General features: G+C 44.9%; 1 protein-coding gene across 2 annotated transcripts in view; it reads right to left on the reverse strand.

Moving 5' to 3' along the window:
- The window catches only part of gpc3 (glypican 3), a 133,600-nt gene that overhangs the window by 10,009 nt on the left and 105,109 nt on the right, over nucleotides 1–18,482 (reverse strand). For both annotated transcript variants that reach the window (XM_085288498.1, XM_085288488.1), the window contains exon 7: nucleotides 6,482–6,668. In XM_085288498.1, the coding sequence (XP_085144624.1) occupies nucleotides 6,482–6,668 (187 nt within the window). The remainder of the gene's footprint in view (nucleotides 1–6,481; nucleotides 6,669–18,482) is intronic.

The raw sequence follows: 18,482 nt of genomic DNA on the forward strand, positions 1-18,482 counted from the left end.
AGGGGAATGGATGGAGGGAAAATTTAAAAAACGCAGGTGAGATTAGAGGGTTAACGTGTGAATTGCAAACCTCCCAAACTCTCAGCCGAGCTTTTAAGACATTCCCCACAAAATGGCTTCTGTGTGTCACTGTGGCGGCGAGCAGCAGAGCTGCGGACCTCGAGAATGGTCCCGCTGTGTGCAGAGTGTTTGTGGACTGTGGCTGAGCTGATGGACACGACCCAGGAACAGGCCTGGAATCAATTTAGTGCGTCCAGAAAGTGCCTGTGAATGTAAATAAAGCTCTTGAGCAAACAAACGCTTTTCCAAGAGGCACACACAAACACGGAGAAATGCAAAAGGCCTACAAAATGAATCAAATGCTGGTGGGCCCCCTTCAAGTACATGATGAGAACCCAGCTCTGAGCCCTTGTATCCACATAAATTAAAACCAGGACTCTTCTTCCTGCCTTCTGGCTAATTTGGAGTGTTTTATCCCTGAACTGATCTGAGATAACACCATGACAGAAGCCCAACGACAATAAGAAGACAACATCATCCCCCTGTTCCTCTCCCCCCTCTTTTTCTGCTCCATTTCCATCTTCCCCTCTTACTGCCACCTCATTCAGCTCAGGAACTGGGGACACACAAGGCCTTGTGATCAGCCCCAAGAAGAACAAGACTGGGAAACTATGACTCTTACTAGCCAAGCCTGTTTACACAGATGGTGGCAAGCTTCATTATTTTTGTGAGGGGTGTGGAAGGAGGAGGATTGGCTGAATTTACAGAGGTTGTTTATAAGCTCAAAGAGGGATGGACACGGAGAACATTGGGTCAGAACATTTCCAGTGTGTTGCACATTATCAGCCCCCTCAACTACACAGCCTTTCAACAATTCCTCTACCCCAAGGATTTCACGCTGTCATCAGTTTAAGACTTCTCCAGAAATTTTATATACCCACTCCGGCAAACAGTTAGTACTTTGAAATCATTTATCATGTGAAGCCTACACAGATTTGGGCTGGTAAACAGTCATCATTGTGTCAGACGGAAAGCAGCAGGCACTCTGTCCAAATCTCTTTTCTGAATGAAGATTTTGATTTGCAGTAATCCTGCAGATCACATCATTTTAATCTATGCATTTTATTTATATGTATTTATTTAAATACATATATTTTAGGTACATACGTGGTCAAAACAACCTGCTGAAGTTCAAAGTGAGCATTAGAATGGGGAGGAAAAGTGACACTTTGGACAGTCCATGGTTGTTGGTGCCAGGTGAAGCTGCTCTGAGTATTTCAGAATCTACTGATCTACTGGGATTTTATCTCCATCTCTAGGGTTTCAGAGAACAGTTGTAAATAAAGAAAACATCCAGCTAGCTGCAGTTGTCAGGGTGAAATGCTTTGTTGATGCAAGAGGTCAGAGGAGAATGGCCAGACTACTTTGATATGACAGGAAGGCAACAGAAGCTCAAATCTCTGCTCATTAAAACAAAGGTGTGCAGAAGAGCACCTCTGAATGCACAACGTGACCGCACTGGGTGCCACTGCAGAATTTGTTGTAAACATGAAAAGATGGATCCATCCTGCTGTGTGTGAAGCTGTGGCGATTACTTTAATGTCCTACTTTGGGACCATTAGTACCGACTGAGTATCAACGAAACGCAACAGCCTTCCTGAGTATTGTTGCTGACCATGTCCATCCCTTTATGACCACAGTGCACCCATCTGCTGATGACTGCTTCCACCAGGCTACTCATCATGTCACAAAGCTGAAATCACCTCAAACTGGTTTCTTGACATGTACTCATGTCGTGTGAGAATGGGAGATTCACGTCATTGATGTGCCGCAAACAAATTTGCAGGAACTCTGATGTCATTATGTATTTTAATACGGACAAAAGCTCCACAGTGTAACCACCAACTGACCCATTTATCTATCTCAGGGGTGAGCAACTCCAGGCCTCGAGGGCCGGCGTCCTGCAGGTTTTAGATCTCACCCTGGGTCAACACACCTGAATCAAATGATTAGTTCATTAGCAGGCCTCTGGAGAACTTCAAGACATGTTGGGGAGGTCATTTAGCCATTTAAATCAGCTGTGTTGGATTAAGGACACATCTAAAACCTGCAGGACACTGGCCGTCGAGGCCTGGATTGACCACCTGTGATCTATCTAAATACCTTTGCAGGTATTTGAAAAAGGAAACAAACCATTTGCAAGGTTGAGAGATTACGAGTATCACTTTTAGAGAATACAGTGCTAATAATGAAATGTCCAAAACATTACAGTAACCACCTCCTTTAACAGCAACTTTGTGGTTCACTGACAGATATATTATCACATTTTCTTCGTACTTAATTAGTTCTGAACTCCTTATAGAGGTAAACACTTCAGATCTGGCATCGTATTGATAACCTGGGTAATAACTGTTGGCACATTTGGCACTCAAATTCAAACTAGTCTCGGCATCTAATAGTTTGTCCAATCACCACACAGAGCTCACAGTATTTGACTTCATTTCAATGTTTTTCTTTAATCGTTTTTCACCTCCTGTTACCCAACATGTTTTTACAATTTTTTTTTTCAAAAAATAATTTTAGAAAGAAAAACGTTGAATGAAATGTGTAAAAAGACAACTTAATGCTGATCGATGCACGGGCCAAGGAGTGAAGTGTGTTTTTTCTGCCTGCCACGTGGGCATGCAGGCACCTGCACGCTTCCTCTCACATGTGCACCGTCTGAGCCCGTCTCTTTCTCATCCTGGCCTGTGGCACCGAGCCTCCCTGGCTGGCAACCATATGTTGATGACTCTTCATGAGTACAGTAGCGCTGACGATCAGCTCTATGAAATTACACGAAGCTTGAAGAAGAAGGAAATTGCTTATACGGTGGATGCATCCGGTGCTGTTAATGTAAACTGTGTCCGCTGTGATGAAGACATGTGCAAACACTGTTGTGGAAGACAGGCACCGTGTGACTCACCTATCAGGTGCAGAAGGGTCAGAGGTCACAGCTGCAGTTAATTAACATACCATGCTGGAGCACTGACAGCACGTTAGGCTGTTAATTTGACCCACATACAGAATAAAGAATGTTTAGGTTTCCCAGTGTATCAGCCTTTACAGTTATCAAAGGTGTTTTTGTCTCTTTGTGTTCGTTCCCCACATTCTCTCATCACCTTCTTCGCTCTTTTACTCACTCCTTTGTTCCAGCCGCAAAATTTGTAGCAGACCTGAAAGGTGAGCCGAGCCCAGCCTCTCATCGTAAGCCGCGTGTTTCACATTACAGGAATATTTCCACTTTGTATTTTGCTAACCTCTGGCGCTGATAAAAAAGATCCAGAGCTCCCAAAGGAACGGCTTTCCTTCGGGGCGCTTATAGTGAGCGAATGTCTGAGCTCAGGAACATAACAAGAGGTCTATTCACGTGGCTCCTGCTGAGCATAGCGAGCAAAAGCCCGTCCAGCTCAGCAAGAAAACACACGAGGCAGGGATCTGAGCTGCTGAGCCAAAGCAGAGCACACTGTTTGCTTGCAGACTACCGAATGTTTCCAAACTGCATCAAAAAGCCATTTTCGCAGGTTGTTTAGTAGTAGTCCACTTAGCGCCACAAAAAAAACAAAAAACAACCCTTTTATTAAAGGGAATTAAAATTGTGTGATTATCTTAGCCACTTCTCTGGATTAATCACTCGTTTTCCCACTGTGTACTGACTGGACCATGAAATATTACCTTGATCCTACTGGGAGTTATCTGCTGTATTTCACTGGGCTTCCACACTGAGCTGGAAACAGATGATTCCCTCACTGCCAGCTTTTCACAATTAAATTTTTTCTTCAAATTTTAAGACTTTATGCAGTAAATGAGTGTGTATTAGCAGATGTTTTTGTGAAGTTTTTTAGCACCAGGTGGAAACAGGAGAAAAAAATGTGTGGCTCAGGCAATGAAGAGAGGCTTTGAGAGGAATCTGTGAGCAGGTTTTTGCAGAGATGGCGGCACATCCTTTGTTTCTCATAGAGGCCATACAGTCAGAGGCCAGGTGTGCATGAAAGCACAGAAACACAGGTGAGCCCTCATCATAAAGGTAAAGACACGCCATATAGAATCACATTTTACTGGACTACAACAAAGCTAGAGACAACTCCATCTGTTCACAAACACACATCTATTCATAGGTACAGTACTGTGCAAAGACTTCCATCGTTCCTTCATATTTTCCTTCCAAGGAGCCTCTTTCTAGTCATTTTAAAGTCGTCTTTCAACATTTCTTCAGTCCGTTACTTGTACCTGACCATTTTCAGAAGAATGACTTTTGTTTTGTTTTGTTTTGCTTGGTTGTTAAGACACTTTACACTGACTTAGGATTCAGTCAAGCATAAAAAAGGAGCTTAACTCAAGAGATGAACCAGCTTAATGTCTACACATAACAGTATAAAACTATATTTCTAAAGAGCTATTAGCTGAAAACTTCATGGTGTTGTGCAGTTTGTCCTTCAAAAGTTTGAGGAAACAGGACAAGTGGAGGATAAAAGAAGTAGTATCAGGCCTAAAAACTGTCTGCAGCCTATAAAAAGTATCTGAACACATATGACACAGGATGTGAGAGATGGATCCAGTCCTTGTAGTAAAACATTAGGTAGTTATGGCAGAACTTAATATCTTACTTTGTGGTAAAGCACGGTGGAGGCTCTGTCACGATACAGCCTACTTAAGGCCCAGAACCTGGTTGCTGTTGCTCAGATTGGGAGGTTGGTGGTTCGATCCCTGGCTCCCCCAGTTTGCATGCCAAAGATACTAACTCTGAGTTGAACTCCGATGCACCCATCGGAGTATGAATGCGTATGAATGACAGAAAGCACTGAAAGTATAGATAACAGTGCTTGTGTCATGGGTGAATGTGTTGTATACAGCGCTTTGAGTACTCCAGGAGAGTAGAAAAGCGCTATAAGAATGAGTCTATTTACCAACCACATTTCAATAAATCTCCCTGTAAATCCAGTGATCATAAAAATGTATCCACAACCCCGCTAATGCAACATTTGCATCATTAAATGATTCGCAAATTTAATGCTGTTTTCTTTTTTTAACACCACCTCAGGTCATGGCATAGAGATTCTTTGGTGTGTAATTTGCAACCAGTTTGGTTCAGGAGGTATGGAGGTGGGGCAGGTGGTGGTGGGGTGTCCCTGTCCTGGAATAGCTCCGGGACTGGAATGTTCTGGGGAATGTGTAGCGCGAAGGTTTGATTGGCTCGGGAGCAGAAGCGTGTCGGTCTGCGTATGTGTTGTCAGAAGGTTATGGAATCTGCGCAGAGAGTCGGTGAGGAGAGATCAGTCGTTACCGTTTGGTAACAGCCTCGCTCTGGTCACCAGGCTGACAGCTGACTACGTTGGTGGCTTAGCCCTGCCTGTCTGCACCTTGTTGTTGTGGCTTCGGTCACCTTTCCCCACGGCCTGTGTGGGTATGCGTGTGTGTCACACCACTGATCGCTTACCAGGCTTTGTGAAATCCGATCTGCCTCGTCCATCTCAGACCAGCAGAGCACAGACAAGCAGGCCATTAGGCCCCTCTGCTCTGCAGGTTAACCTTTGAACTCCAGTCCCCCATTTGACCAGAATGGACTGAGAGGCCGTGTGGGGTCAGCATTTTGCTAGGTCATCACAGGCTATCAGCAGTTATCTGCGCATCTGCCAATAAGCACCGACTTCTCAAGGTCTGCAAACATTACTGACTTGCATAGAGGCCGGTGCAAACAGGCTTTCAGGTGGTTGCAAACACACACTGATGCACACATACCTAATCTAGAAATATACTGCAGTGAAGCAGAGCTGCACAGAGAGGCTGACAGGAGTGTTTAAGAGAGGGCATCAGGCTCTCACGCTGGAAGCGATGGCCCTGCAGGATTCCTGTGTGAACCCTGGGTTCCTGCTCTCGCTCCCTGCCCGGCAAACCCAAATCTCTGCCACAACATCCCAGACAGGAGGACTACTCCCACTGCTGTGTTTGCTCAGCTGCGCTGGCTTTGTATCAGTGTATCGAACCCTCTTGTTTCTGCTCCCTGGGTGTTTTCTCCCTCTTCTTCTGTTTGGTTTTTTTTCTTCCAACTGTTTGTGGCATTTTTTTTGTTCTCTGTTTGTCTTTCACAGCGTGCATCTGACGTTTTTCACAAGATTGACGGCAGGTCACGAGGTGGAGGTGAGGCAGCTACCTGCGGAAGTCTCATGTCTCCTGCCACATAGTGTCACGTTGGTGTCAACATGCACAGCAGTCACGTAAACCACCTCTCTGCTTTGGACTGCGATCGCTCTGACTCGCTGCAAAAGAGGCCAGATCTGTTAATCTGGTTAGCGGGCACAAACATAAACAACTAAACAACCTTTTTCTTCTTCCTTTTACAGCCTGGCTCATAAATACAAGTTAAGCTGATTTTGATTCGTGAGCATGGATACAGCATCACTTAAAACCACACAAATTAAAGTCCATATCATGTGCGTCTAACCTGCAAAGATGCGTAATCGCTTGCGTCGTGGCGGCGGGCCCAGCCCAGACACCCCCGTGCACTCGTCCTCGTCGTCGCAGTCGCCACTCTCAAATTCCTCCTCCCCCTCTTCGCTCCACCCGTTCGCTCCTGCTCCACGAGACCGGGCTCTCCAGCGCTTCTCAGACACCGTCACAATCTGCAGCAACTGTGGGACAAACAGGAAGCGGTTAAAGGTAATCATGTGAAAAAAATGCACCCTCAGCCTCTCCGTGAGTCACTCTGCGGCTGCGGAGTGGGCCTGCGCACATTAAAAGTTTAACAAAGCTGTGAAAATAAATAAGGGGTGTCTCTTGATCTGAGTGTGTAGCATGTGATTATAACAGGGTGAGGGGAATTCCAGGGAAAAAAGAAAAAAGTCGGCGAGATCTAAAAAAGGTTGGTATTTACCAAACGTGTATGACAATCACCAGGCAGGAAAAACAGTTTTGTTATCGGTGCCAGTTTTGTTATTTTTGTCCAAACGTGATTCATTCAAAGGGCTGCGGCTTTTGCTCCATGTAATTTGCTGGTCGAAAAAGAAACTGGGGTAAGCAGACTGGTGTGATTGTGTTGTTACTGGCAAACATCATTGTCTTGAGTGGTTGTCTCAGGGCAACAAGGATAACACCACATAACACACTCCACCCGGGTGGACATCAAGGCCCCCCCCTCCCCCGGCAACTAAAAATACACAGCTAGATGTGAGATTAGGAGAAATGATGTTTGCAATATTTTTGGAGCATTTTAGCTTGAAAAGAAGATAAAATCCAGCAGATGGATCAATACGACATCAAAGCAAGATGGTAAAAGACAAACATGCACCACAAGCTCGAGTAAGTGTGCGACAGAAATGTGATTTTCAGCATAGCCTTTATCCAGTTTGGCCTCTGGGCTGGAAAAGCAGTGGCTGTGTGGCTTAGACAATTTACAGAAGCTCATAATGAGTTCTGCAACACATTCCTTAACTTCTTCCTTTGTTTGGGAGAAATGTGGGAAACTCATCAACTCATAAATCATATAAAAAAAAATACCCTGGAGCTGTTAAGCTATTTCATTAACGATGTTTAAATTCCAGTCGACCTAGTATAATAAAAATACATCAAGTTTTACACGTTTAATAACTTAAACTGAATGAAACATCCTTGAAAAACCTCATTCAGTTCCCATCTTACATTCGTGCGTGAAAAAAAATGCGTGTGAGAGCTTGGAGACAACGTACACGGTCGCACTCTGACCATCGTTCAGGCTTCATGACATCACACGTGATTGAGAGCCTCGCCAGAGGAACAGATGTGCTAAATTCCAGCCGCCTGCCCTCTCTGGCAGTGTCCTCTCATCTCGCCGCTCAAGCTCCTCCTTGTTTGTTTTTTATTGATTTCCTTCCTATTTGTGTGCGTCAGCATGCATATTTTGCTGTTGTTTCTAGTTGTCTTTGGGAGAAAATTGGGTTCATATGGGCCTCGTCTCAGGTCAGCTGCGACGTCTGTCTGGGCCCAGACTCGTGTGTGTGAGTTTGTGTGCGCGCGATAGAGAGCGGAGGTATAAAAAGCCCAAGCTAATCACAGAATTACGTCAGTCGGAAGATAAACAACCCTTTTCCCTTCGGCTCCATATACAAGCCAGTCAATCTGGCTTTTACAAGTGACATAAACTCTCAATTTTGGAGCGGGAACACACATTACCCTGTTCCCAGCACAGCCAACCAACAAACCTCCATTCATTTAGCAACATTGAGGCCATACACTGATGATGACCACAACATTTTTAAAAGCCTGGTCACTTGGACCGAGGGACGGACAAACAGTAACTCACAGACATCGGATCCACAGGAATATTTTAGCTTCTTTTTGAGGCTGTGCAGCGAAGCACCACCTGCTGACAAAGCTGAGCTCTCATGAAAACACCCCGTTATCTTCCACAAGTACACTCTCCACATCGTGAATGGAACTTTAATGTACTGAACTGTGTTAAAGAGACATATGTGTTTGCCTGCAGAGCCCTCCACAGATTTACCGAGCTGGGCCCGAAATTCCTTCTAACGACTTGTATCCTGGCAACTTGTCCAGACTCAGGCACGGGAGGGGCAAACCTTGTTAAAAGGCAAACAGACACTTGTAAAGCAGGGAGAGAATGAGGTGGCTCGGGGTATTTTAGAGCAAAACCTAAAAAAAGGAATGAGGAGAGGAGGGAAAACCACTGATGTCAACAGCCGTGTTTGGAGTTTACTGCCATGAGCAGATCTTCACCTTCCAGTATACATACAAACTCGCATAAACAGACACTCTGACGTCTGCTTTACTACATCCTGACGGTAGATGACACAGGGCTAAGTGTTTACAGTCGTGCAGGATCTGCAGCTTGGTGGGGCTTTGAGCTCAGCGCTAATGTGTCGGCAGGCTAATATCCTCACAATAACAGTGCTGACACACCGGTGTTTGTCAGGTTTCATGTTTACCATCTTAGTTTGGCATGTCAGCTAATGTCACAATCAATTTGTTTAAAAGAATAAATGTTTTGGGTGAATGACCGAGTTGAATCACTTAAAAGCTCTTAGTCAGCTGCGAGCAAACATGCGGGATATATTCAGTCACTGAATGAGTAATTCAGTTCATTATCCTAACACGGAGGTAGCTGGGAGTTAACGCTATACAATCAATGGCCTGCTTCCTCAAACAGAAAACCACACAAAAGCAAACACGCACCTTCAAGTTTAATGTTGTGAAAAAGTCAGACGATCCCACCGATCTCTTAGATGAAATGGTCAACTTTACAGCAGAATTTAAAATGTTTACAGCCTGCTATAAAGAATAAATATTTTTGTCTTATACCCAGTTTTCTCCTTCGTAAAGATACATTTAGTCATTTTTTGAAGTTTATTCAATGGAAAAAAATGTGGGACTCATAAATATACATTGGTTAGTGTGTAATTATTATCTTCCAACAAACTGATGAAGTCTCATAGACTGCAGGGCGCCGCCATGTTGCCCTGCCATCTTGAATGCCATGGCTGAGATGGATATCACCGTTCCCTCAACCTCGTTTTATGTTTGTGGCAGGAGAACGACCAACTTATAGATGCTTGCACTCAGTGGAGGCAAGTTTTAATTCATGCCTGGACCTTCAGACTCAGACATGGTGTGTTATAATCTGAAATGGGTCCCCTTCACCAATCAAGCAAAAATGCGAACGAAAGAGACAACAAGCAACTTAATAAAATGTCATCCTCGTCTTCAAGCATTATGCCCCGAACTGAAGTTAGAGCTCTAACACACCAGTATCCAACAATCCACAACAAAGAAATTCAGGAAAAAAAGTAGCATCCTCACTAAATCACCTCAGTATCGCTGTCATCAGACAGATGTGAGCTTCTCAGACTCATCAACCTACATTGGACTCCTTTCACCAGGTGCCAACGAGGCCAGTGGCTGCTATTGGACGAGTAATAAATATAATGAAAAACATGTAAACATGCTAGCTGGATATATGCAAAGCAACACATGTAAAAATTTTAAAACACAAAATCAATAGCAGTTTAAACCTGGTGTGTCATCTGGTGGGTGTGACCCATCTAGTGCGCGCCTACACCACCAGCAACCGCCGCTGCTTGTGGATCAATGAAAAGCTGACCTGAGTCTGTAAGTCCCTTCCTGCTAGTACATAGTGTCTTTGTAACGCCACACATCAACAGAGCACCCTTTGGACTCAGGCGGAGCTACAGGGGGATTGGAGGAGATCTGACCCCTGGCAGTGGTGCGTGAACATGCCCTCATGGCCGCGAACCAGATCCCCAGCTATGGGTAGTTAGCACCACTGCCTTGTGGTTGTGTCGGGAGTGACAAAGACCAAAATCCAGAATGGAGTCTCAAAGTTGGTTGGATGACTTTCTTGTCACTGTCAGGAAGCTCCTGCATCCTCCCGCCGTTCCAAATATATCCTGGCACTGGATCCAGAAGTCCCCCTCACTTTAACCCAAATCACACACACACAAGTCACAACTTCCAGCAAAAAGTCATCATCCTCATGGCAACCGATGGATTACACTGTAAAATGTGCGGTGCAGCTGCAGCATGAAAACTGAGGGAACATCGTACATTTGTTTGCTGAACACACGATAAATGTACATTTTGAACCTTGAAACAATAAGGCATTTATGATTCACCTCAGCTTCAGAGCTCTGATCAGTTCAGAGAACACTGTTATTTTTCTGAGGAATTATTTTAATTAAAACATTTCTCTGGATTTTGAACAGAAAAAAGTGCTGTGCACATCACAACGATTGACATTCTAGGATTAATTGTTTTGTCTTAAACCACTGTATTGGATAAATCAATATTTAGCCCTGGTCATGGAGCACAATTAAAATGTCAAAGAAATAACAATTCATTCTGATGAAGACATGAATGCTGTTATTGTCATTGTACAGCTAGAGGGCACCACAAAAGTCACTGTGGATTAAATATTTAGAGACCACAAATATGCCAGCCGACCAAGTAAGTCTAGAAATATTTTGCCGAGCACGAGAAACCTGCCAGTGACACCAGAGGCAGTTTACAGGAATAGTTCTCACGGGTATTACTGCTAACCTTCATGACAGTTTGATAACTGTTAAGATAAAGTAGTAGACAAACCAACTAACCGACCAACATTGTCTCAGAGCTAATCTTTTTTTTTAAGATGTTGATTAAAATCTAGTTTCATGCACACATTTGAGTGAAGAGCATATGAGCTGTACATGGAGAACGCATGAAAACGGTTTTGGAGAATTAAAAAAAGAAACTGTATATACAGGCATGGCACTGACCCTTCTCCACAGTGGTACAGAGGGGAGGATGACAGGGCAGTAGCTCTGTGGCAGGGCGCTGTGGATTCTGCCCACTGGCTACCCGCCTCTGCCGCGGCTGCGGTAGCATGTAGGGGTGGGGTGGATGTTTGTATCGAAAGTGACGCTGCGCTTTTGGCATGGCAAAGCCGCTGCGTGATACGCCAAGAGCATCCAGATTTACCACAAGAGGAGAAACCTCAAGCAGCTCTGAACTGGAATCTTCTGCAATTATAAAAAAAAGAGAAAAGAAAAACCAAAGCAAGAGGAAGCAGGGAGGAAGCAAATAAAAGGGACTTTTTTTTTTCGAGAAATGTTCGGCATGTTTTCCATTACGAGAGGAAATCTCTCGCTCTCCTCTTCTCTGTTTCACGAGTAGCATCGGGAGCTGGCTCCCACAGACAGCTGGACACAGGGAACATGTAATCAGCTCGACCATAGGCATCCCGCACGCCACAGGGTTCACCTCCCTTTAACACAAAAGTGCAAGTCACACCAAGGAAACATGGGCTCAAAGGCTGCACACAAAGCCCAAACATGTGGCAGATTGCTCAATGCAGGCCAGCCCAGACAGAGACACAGAAACCACAAGTCTGTCACTGCCTCCCACACATGACATGAACTCCACACAGGGTCACTGCTCGACACGACAGCTGCAGCTGAGCCTCAGAGCCTCTGGCTGACCTCCGCTGATAGAAATCAACCTGCGCTCGCTGATCATCAGCTGTGGTCTGCTCGAGCTGGCACCGAGATCTTGGATCACATTTTCCCATAAGTCACAGAAATTTTCAGAATGTAGGAAGAGCCTGGTTGAATGGGTGATAGTCAAAAATGGAGAGGATGAGTAAAAAAGGAAAAGTGCATGGAATTTTTTTTATCAGTGTCTGTGATTGGGATCTGGGCCTGTGTTATGTCCTCCTCTACATGCACAGGACTTGTCTGGACATGCTGCTATGCGACTCGGCCCAGATGGAATCTGTAGGACTGAATGTTTCTATCAGTGCTTCAACACATTTACATCACGCCTGCAAATCTAATCTACAGAATTCAAGGATTCGGTTTCCAAACAGACTACCTCCCATAAGTTAAAAAAAGAAAGTTCCTCAGTGTTTAATTGTTCTGACCTGAAGGAAATCAGTGACACAGTGATGAAATTAGCTGACCTGATTTAAGGGGTTTCAGTCCTGCTTTTTTAAAGTAGCTTTGCATGACTCACAATTAAAAATAATCCTTATTTACCTGATACCTGTGTGAAACAAACAGTTTTAGCTCCTCTCCCTTTGTGGAAGCTTTTTGCTCCACAGACTCTGTCGTCCTCCTCCACCTTACAAAGCTTTTCAGTGTCTGATGAGCTGCAGGAAAAGTATTTCATCAATAAGCAGCGCTGGTAGAAGGCTAAGTTCACAGGAATGAGGACGTGCTGGGTACTGAAGCAGGGGTTTTCCTGGAATAAAACAGACCTATAATTAACAAATAATAAAAATGGTCACAAATGCAGTAGTGTGCAAAAGTCTTGAGCCACTCCTCATGTGATGTAATTCTCATCCAGGCTTTCTAGTTGTTCCTTTGGACACTGGCAGCTTTATTTCACACATTTTCAGTCCAGTCCTTGCACCTAACCAGGACTTTTCTGTTTAGCTGCTTAACAGTGACCTATAAATCATTCAAGCATGAAAAATGGCACCTAAGAAGTCCTGTATGCACATATAGCAGACAATTTACAAATAACTAATTTTAAATTGAATCTTTAGGCACTTTGTTACTAGTGGCCTGTCACAAAAATAAATAATGCGTTCCCATTTCTTTACAAAGATTAAAAAAATCACACAGTTTAACAGACAAAGTGGCACGAACCAAAAAAGGCGATTCCCAAAGAGCCATTTATTGTAAATGTACATGCATATCTCAGCACGGTGTGCAGTGTATCCGTAAAGGCTATGAGGAAAAAGAACAAGTGGAGTACAAAAGAAGTGACAGGCCTAAAAAACAAGTACAGCAGATGAACAGTATCTGAGACTCATGTCTTTAAGAAACAGGAAAAAAAATCGGGAAGGACCTGAGAGAGGGCTGTGGTGGGGCGTGGTCTGCGGTGCCGTGCATACGCACCTGCACGGCATCCGCAATCACGCCCGCCGTGTTAAAACACGGGGACTCAGGGGTTGGTGGGGGGTTGTGGTGGTGTGATGCAAATATTAAATAAAGATGGCTCAAAACATGGATCTGTGGTCCCGTCGTGCCTTAATTCCACCACAAGGGCCTAAAGACACCGAATGAAACACTATCAGCCATGGATTGGCCTCCCCAGATCCCAGACCTCAGCATTATTGAAGCAGTGTGGGATCATTTTGACAGAGGATGGAACAAACGGCTGAAACATCCAAAGAACAGATTTGAATGTCCTTTAAGAAGCCTGGAGAACTGATCACAGAGCTACATAAGAAAGTTGAGGCTGTGTTAAAGAATAAAGGTGGTCACGTGAAGCTCATTCAAACTTCACAAACTCTGTTTTTTATGCTGCATGTTTTGATAAATCATTCAACCTCGCATTTCTCTAGCAAGATAGAAAGAAATGAGTGGTGGCTCGAGACCTTTGCACGGCCCTGTATTTTCCACACAATGCTGCTGATTTGTCTTTGAAGACCAAAACATCTTTGGTACATGTCACAACCCTTTGATGTGGAGTCTGACTCACACACATGCTCCAAACTGATGCTGATGTTGCCCCATGTCTGCTGAGTGTGTGAGTTGGAAAATATTTGCTAAAATATTACCCACAATTCTCCTCAGGTTGGAAACAATTGTTTTGATGGACATGTGGAATGCTTTCAAGCAGTCTGGCCACATGTTCTAAACTTTCCCATCTTTATTTAGAAGTGAAACCAACCTCAGAGTGAACCTCAAGTGTCGGTAATAACCCCTTCTTCCACTGCACAAAGCTACAAAAACGGATGTTTGCATCATGCCTTTGTTTCTCTGACTAACCTGAAGTTCTGTTTACAGCCTGTCTAATTGTCAGATTGTATGCATGTGTTAGCCTCTCAGCCTCCTTCTAAGCGATGCTTGCCATAGAAGTGGCTTGAGGAGTATAATTCTGTTATAACTAACAGAAATAGTGTCCTGAACTAAGAAAATCAGACCCAGATTACAAGACATTTCTCCTGTACCTTCCAGGCCCTGGTTAAAAATAGTTTACGACACTCTGGTATTGATATCAGAGCGCCTCTAGCGCAAAAAAGGTACAGCACACTTTTAAAGCAAGCGTGCAGGTCATTGTGTCAGACAAAGCCTTTCCATCGCGCACTGTTTTTCTTGATAAACGAAGGAAATGGACTTTCCTTGCATTTAATGTGCACATGTCCCGTGAGCTGCTGTGTTTCTGTCACGCTGGCAGATATCCCTGTTCGGAGCTCGTAGCCTGGGGAGAAACGGCATGAGAGTGGAAATAAATGAGGCACATCATGGGAGAGTAGAGACAGATAGACAGACAGATGGAGGAATGACAGGAGGCACTTTCCACAGAGTGAGTCATGGATAGCTCCTCAGCGGGGCGGAGCGGCGTTTGGGTCAGCGCAGCCTGCCTCGCATTCCCACCCGCTCTCCTCGAGTCGTTACTCAACTTTTATTGAATGTGAAATGTAAAGAGAGGAGGAGGAGGAGGACCAGCGCTGTCTCATTCTCCTCTGTTTCTTCTCCCCTCACCCTCCTGTCTTTCCCTATCTGTCCACGCTCGAGCGTGTCACGCAACAGGAGCTCAGCCTCAGACGGTTAATGCAGACAAAATTAATTTCCTGATGTTCATTCCAGTCGGACACAGAACACGCAGGAGGAAAAAAAAAGAAGCGGCTCTCCGGTCCGGCATGAAACTGGGAGTGTTTGTGCTCCACCTTAGCCCGTAACTCTATTTCCAGACCTCTCAGTTTGGACTGAATCCTGAACGCATGTTTAGATGATGTTGCAGAGGGAGCTTAAACTGTTGGTGTTTAAGAATAGAAGAATGTTGTTTTCCAACACGCTGGGCTCAGATCGAGGCGGCGCATGAACGCAGGGGGTTAACTCCCTTTAGTATTAAATATATCTGGTATGACAGCAATTTTCAATCTTTTTTTGAGGGTAACCAAATGAAAATATCGACTTATGTCTGTGAATGTGCCTGATTGTCTCTATGGGGTTTAATAGTTTAAAAAGTCTCATTCCTGCTCAGGCTGCTGGTTGCTAAATCTGATTACACCCCGTCAGACAATCTCTTTTTGTCCAGTGCTTTCCAGAGTCATGTGTTGCTCAGAAATCCTCCATTTCAACATCAGCAGACTGTCACTGCATGTTCCATGATCACACCTAGTGGGAATCGGTGGATGATCACTGGGGCAAGTGGGTAAGAAAGAGTGGAGGAGCTATGCTTGTGTGTGAGCGGCAATCAGCTGATGTGCTGTAGGCTTAGCTTAGCTTCTAGCCTAAGCACATAGAGAACTGAAGGTGCTGGAAAGAATGAAAGAGAAACGTAAAAACCGCTAACCACAGAGATAAATAGGGGTCTTGCGATATGAGAAGACGGGGAGCATGAGAGGGGATGATAAAATTTGGGAGTGCTGACATTTTGACGGGTCTAGAGAGGAGCCTCAACTGAGCTGTAACCACCCACTCCGCCCTGAGCACTGCTGTCCCAAACAAAAGGCGCAGGATGAACGGGGAGGTCTATGACCCTCGCGGATAAGACCCTATGATGACCTAGCAGAAACAGGAAACAGGAAGTGTGACCCGTGACCTCTACGGGGAGGTATCCTGTTACACAGCAACATATGACTGTGCCCAGCGACAGAGAGTGTGAGAACGCAGCAGGAAGACTCAGCTGTCCGATTCCCTGACAGTTCAACGAAAAGTCAAGAATCAGCAAAGAAAAGTTAGCACGAAAAAGACAAACAAACAAACAAACAAGCAAGCAAGCCCTCAGCTCAGAGTCACAGGTAAAAAATAGGAAAATACCCCTCACCGGTGTTCCTGCTCAGCAAGGCGAGTGCCCGCCTTGTGCTGCGGGGTTTTTATAAGCCGGCTGTGTGATAATTACACCCACTGGGGTGGTAGTAGTGTGGGAGCGAAGGGGGTGGCATGGGCCTCAGGATTGATTGAGGGTTTGGGGAGGGGGCAAAGATGGAGGGAGAGGTGGAGGTATGGAGGTAAGGAGGAACGGGTGGCAGTGGTAGAAAGGATGGTTGGGACTCATTAGCAGGCAGACTAATTGGGAGGAAAAGGCCCCTCACATGCTCTGTCTGACCTCACAGTCAGCAGGGGAGAAAGCCTGGGGTGGGAGAATGGTGTGTGAGTGTGTGTGTAATCTGTTGGTTGGATTTGTCAAGTTAAGGAACCACAACTGCTCAAATCCTAAACTTACCATGAATTCCTAAGTCTCCGGAAAACGAAAGGATAACACGCATGTACGGTGCGCTAACAGGGGTACACAAACGCCCTGCAGCCCCTTCAGAGGTTTACACCAGGTGTCACACATCATTTAAAGCACCCCTCGTGAGCTCGTACCCGCTCACAAATATTAGCATCCCCTCTTTCCTCTCTGCTGTACATGAAAAAAAAGAAAATAAAAAAAGACGAGGAGGGCGAGAGGACAAAGCCCTGAGGGGATACATAAAAAAAAAAAAAACCCCGCTTCAAAACCCTCTCAGTCAATAACATCAAACAGAAGTCAGTCTCTTTGACTGGAGTACGTGTAATGACTAGGTTAGCAAGTTTACAAAACAGCAGGCCTAGTAGACACCCATAGTGTGCATTAGTCCTAAGTTAAAGGCCACTGCACACATCTCTACAGTAGTATTCAGTAAAGGGTTTCTTATTTATATATTCCTGCTATATGAGCTTCGACGTGTCCGTAATTAATTACTACCACTGTGCACAGTGACTCAGGACGAGTGTTTCTGTGAGTTATGATATTAAAGAGTGCATTCTGCGCAAACATGCACTAGGTGTCAAGCGCACGCCGCCCAGGCTCTGGTGGCTCGGAGGAAGTGAGACTGCGTGATGGAATTTGTGGCGCTTGGGATCTGGTTTATTTTCCACCCTGGATTCCTGTCCTACCTGCAGGATTTTCCCAGGTTCTGGCTTCAATTAGTCTGGGAAGCTGCGAGCAGAAGAGAGGTGGGTGTGGGGAAGAGGGAGGGGGGGGTCTTGGGGTTTTAGGGGGGGGGTAGAAGGTGGGGGCTGGAGGAGCGAAGGGCGACAGCGCTGCAGTCTGTCACACACAACTCAGCACAGCTGGGGAGATGGAAAGAAGTGAAACGAACAGGGAGGGATAGAGACGGATGGAAGTAAAAGCTAAAATGTTCAAATAGCTGAAAATGAAAGCTTTGGCTGGCAATGTGAAGAAGTTATTTTTCAAATTACAGAGCAATTATAACAGTGTCAGATAAAACAGCTGTGTTTTAATGAAACTGACTCATAAAAGATGCATTCCAAATTTAAGCTCTCCAAAGAGTGTCGTGTAGCCAGAAAAGGGGGGCTGTCAGAAGAATCCCAGGAGGTCTGACCCTCCAAATGGCAAACTCATCTGACAAATGAAACGCTCTGTAATCAAAGACCAATCACATAATTGCTCTATTTTGCCACTAGCTCAACCATCTCCTGCCAGATTAGTTGTTCAGAGGAGAAACTTGATACTCTGGGAAGTTAAACAGATGTTCAGAAAAAACAACAAAAAAAACAAACTAATCCCCCCAGAACAAGAACACATCATCAATATAATATGTTCTAATTTAGGAGCGCTAACGCCCCTACGTCCCCTGCGCGCAAGAACTTCACGAAAAACGAAAGTGTTAATGCGGAGTCACGTTCACACAGTCCACTTCTCAGCAAGAAAACCAGGAAGAATCGCCAGTCTGGCATCAAAAGAATATCTCAAACCTGACGTCAGAGCCGGGGAGAGAGCGAGCTCGAGCACTCTCGTCTTTATCAGCTCATATTGCATATACAGACAGGACCTCACACGGGAATTTGTTACACACAGTGTTTGCATGCACAAAAATGTCCGTGGCTCCTCACAGTCCCGCACTGTTTAAAGATTCCAAGTCGGGAAGCAATAACTGAAGGAGAAAGCCATTTCTCCTCATCCATTTATAGTGTGCGGCTCACTTTAAACTTGGCTACGGCTCAGTCATGACA

The sequence above is a fragment of the Mchenga conophoros genome, linkage group LG2 (genome assembly GCF_057382185.1).
Source record: "Mchenga conophoros isolate Kocher_MC1m ecotype Shallow Benthic linkage group LG2, M_conophoros_male_GT1.1, whole genome shotgun sequence".
Taxonomy (NCBI): Eukaryota; Metazoa; Chordata; class Actinopteri; order Cichliformes; family Cichlidae; genus Mchenga; species Mchenga conophoros.